Source organism: Nicotiana sylvestris, chromosome 4 (assembly GCF_000393655.2).
Source record: "Nicotiana sylvestris chromosome 4, ASM39365v2, whole genome shotgun sequence".
NCBI classification, from domain to species: Eukaryota; Viridiplantae; Streptophyta; class Magnoliopsida; order Solanales; family Solanaceae; genus Nicotiana; species Nicotiana sylvestris.
In genome coordinates this window covers 135,964,524-135,966,170 of record NC_091060.1, presented here as the reverse complement: position 1 = coordinate 135,966,170, position 1,647 = coordinate 135,964,524, and the positions used below count along the sequence as shown (strand labels likewise).

The 1,647-nt window shown below is 36.5% G+C and overlaps 1 protein-coding gene across 1 annotated transcript; it reads left to right on the top strand.

Moving 5' to 3' along the window:
* The first annotated feature begins 255 nt into the window (after positions 1-255).
* LOC138890215 (uncharacterized) lies at positions 256-1,099 on the top strand. The gene is made up of 3 exons (XM_070173580.1): positions 256-450; positions 547-711; positions 818-1,099. Exons 1-3 carry the CDS (start codon positions 256-258, stop codon positions 1,097-1,099), a joined length of 642 nt encoding a protein of 213 aa, XP_070029681.1.
* The last annotated feature ends 548 nt before the right edge of the window (positions 1,100-1,647 follow it).

The window sequence follows — 1,647 nt, the reverse complement described above, 5'->3', positions numbered from 1 at the left end:
CTTAAATTTCCGATCAGGAAGAAACCATACAAATTGCTTGCTTCATTTTTCAATTGTGTGCATTTGAGGCATCTCTTGAAGATTGTCATATATCGTATCCACCAGCCTTCATAGGTTTTGATAGGTTAATTTTCCTTATGCTATACAATGTTACAATCTCGTACACATTGCTTGGAAGCTTAATCTCTCATTGCCCGTTGCTCGAGCAATTGGTGCTTCTGTTCCCAGATAATTTCAGTGGTGTCATTGAAATTAATGCCCCCCAAATTGAAGTCTCTTGACTTCACAGGCAGAGTATGGTTTATCAGTTTAAAAACTGTTCCACTTCTGGCACAAGTATCATTTGCTTTTAGGGGAGGCTTTTTCCTGGAATCAAAACCTCACTATACTAGGGTTATTGAGTCTTTTTGTGCGGTGGAACATCTCCATTTGGATAACCATAGTCTCAAGGTAAATGTGCTTCATAACTTAAGTCTAGTGCTTTTTCATAGATGGAATATATTGTGGTCTATGAGCCATCCTTTTAATTTATGATGTTCTTTCTAGTTATTGGCTGCAGGTGCAGGAGAAGTACCAATTAATCTTCCCTTTCGTGTTCACTGTGTGAAAAATCTTTACCTCTCCGGTCTTTATCTGAGTGAATTGTATTCCGTCGCCTGTGCTTTATGTTTGATGAGAAGCTTCCCATATTTAGAATATATGGAAATCAAGGTTCTTACTTAATCATTCGGTTATCTTCTTAAGTTCTCATTACGTAGTTGCTTCTTTATACCTCCGATAGTCATTTAAATTTGGCGTTTTTTTAATTATTTCTTAGGTGGATAATAGTGGTGTACCTATAGCACTGGATATTATTGATTTGGAAGGAAGTTTTGGAGAAACAGTATTCAACAGCCTCAGTATAATTGTGATTAGGAGCATTCGAGGGACAAATCCTCACATGCAACTGTTGAAGCTTCTTCTGGCAAAGTCTCCGGCTCTTACGAGAATCATAATCGAGGCATTGACGTATGAAGATTATGAAATTCTCAAATCGGTAATTGAGCATTCAGAATTTAGGTGTGCATCACCTGACGTAGAAGTTGTATTAAACTACTAGTACATTTATGTTTTTTTTGACAATTCTGGTACATTGCATGTTTTGGACAATTCTGGTACATGTCATATTTTTACAATTCTGTAACATGTAGTGTTTTGACAATCCTGTTATGCGTGTTTTGACAATTCTGTTACATGTCGTGTTTTAATTTTCTTATGTTTCGTGCTGTGAATCATTCATCATTTGTCGTGTGTTTGTTACTAGACTGCTTAATGCATTCGATAAAATTAGCTTAATACTAGACATGGGGGGGGGGGGTGAGAAATCGCAACGATGTAATTATCATAGGTCATATGACTACAACCTTAGTCGGTGGACTTATATGGTTGCCATTGGCCGATACGTATGAGCTTAATGAATAAAATTAACATAAACGGCGGCCATTATGTAACTGTTAATCGCAACAATGTAATTATCGTAGGTCATATGACTACAACCTTAGTCGGTGGACTTATATGGTTGCCATTGGCCGATACGTATTAACTGAATGAATGAAATTAATATAAACAACGACTATTAAATAACTGTGAATCGCAACGATATAATTA

Coding starts and splice junctions, on each gene's coding strand:
- LOC138890215 (XM_070173580.1), top strand. CDS start 256: ATGCCCCCCAAATTGAAGTCTCTTGACTTCACAGGCAGAGTATGGTTT. Junction 451..546: donor TGGATAACCATAGTCTCAAG/GTAAATGTGCTT, acceptor TGTTCTTTCTAG/TTATTGGCTGCAGGTGCAGG. Junction 712..817: donor TAGAATATATGGAAATCAAG/GTTCTTACTTAA, acceptor ATTATTTCTTAG/GTGGATAATAGTGGTGTACC.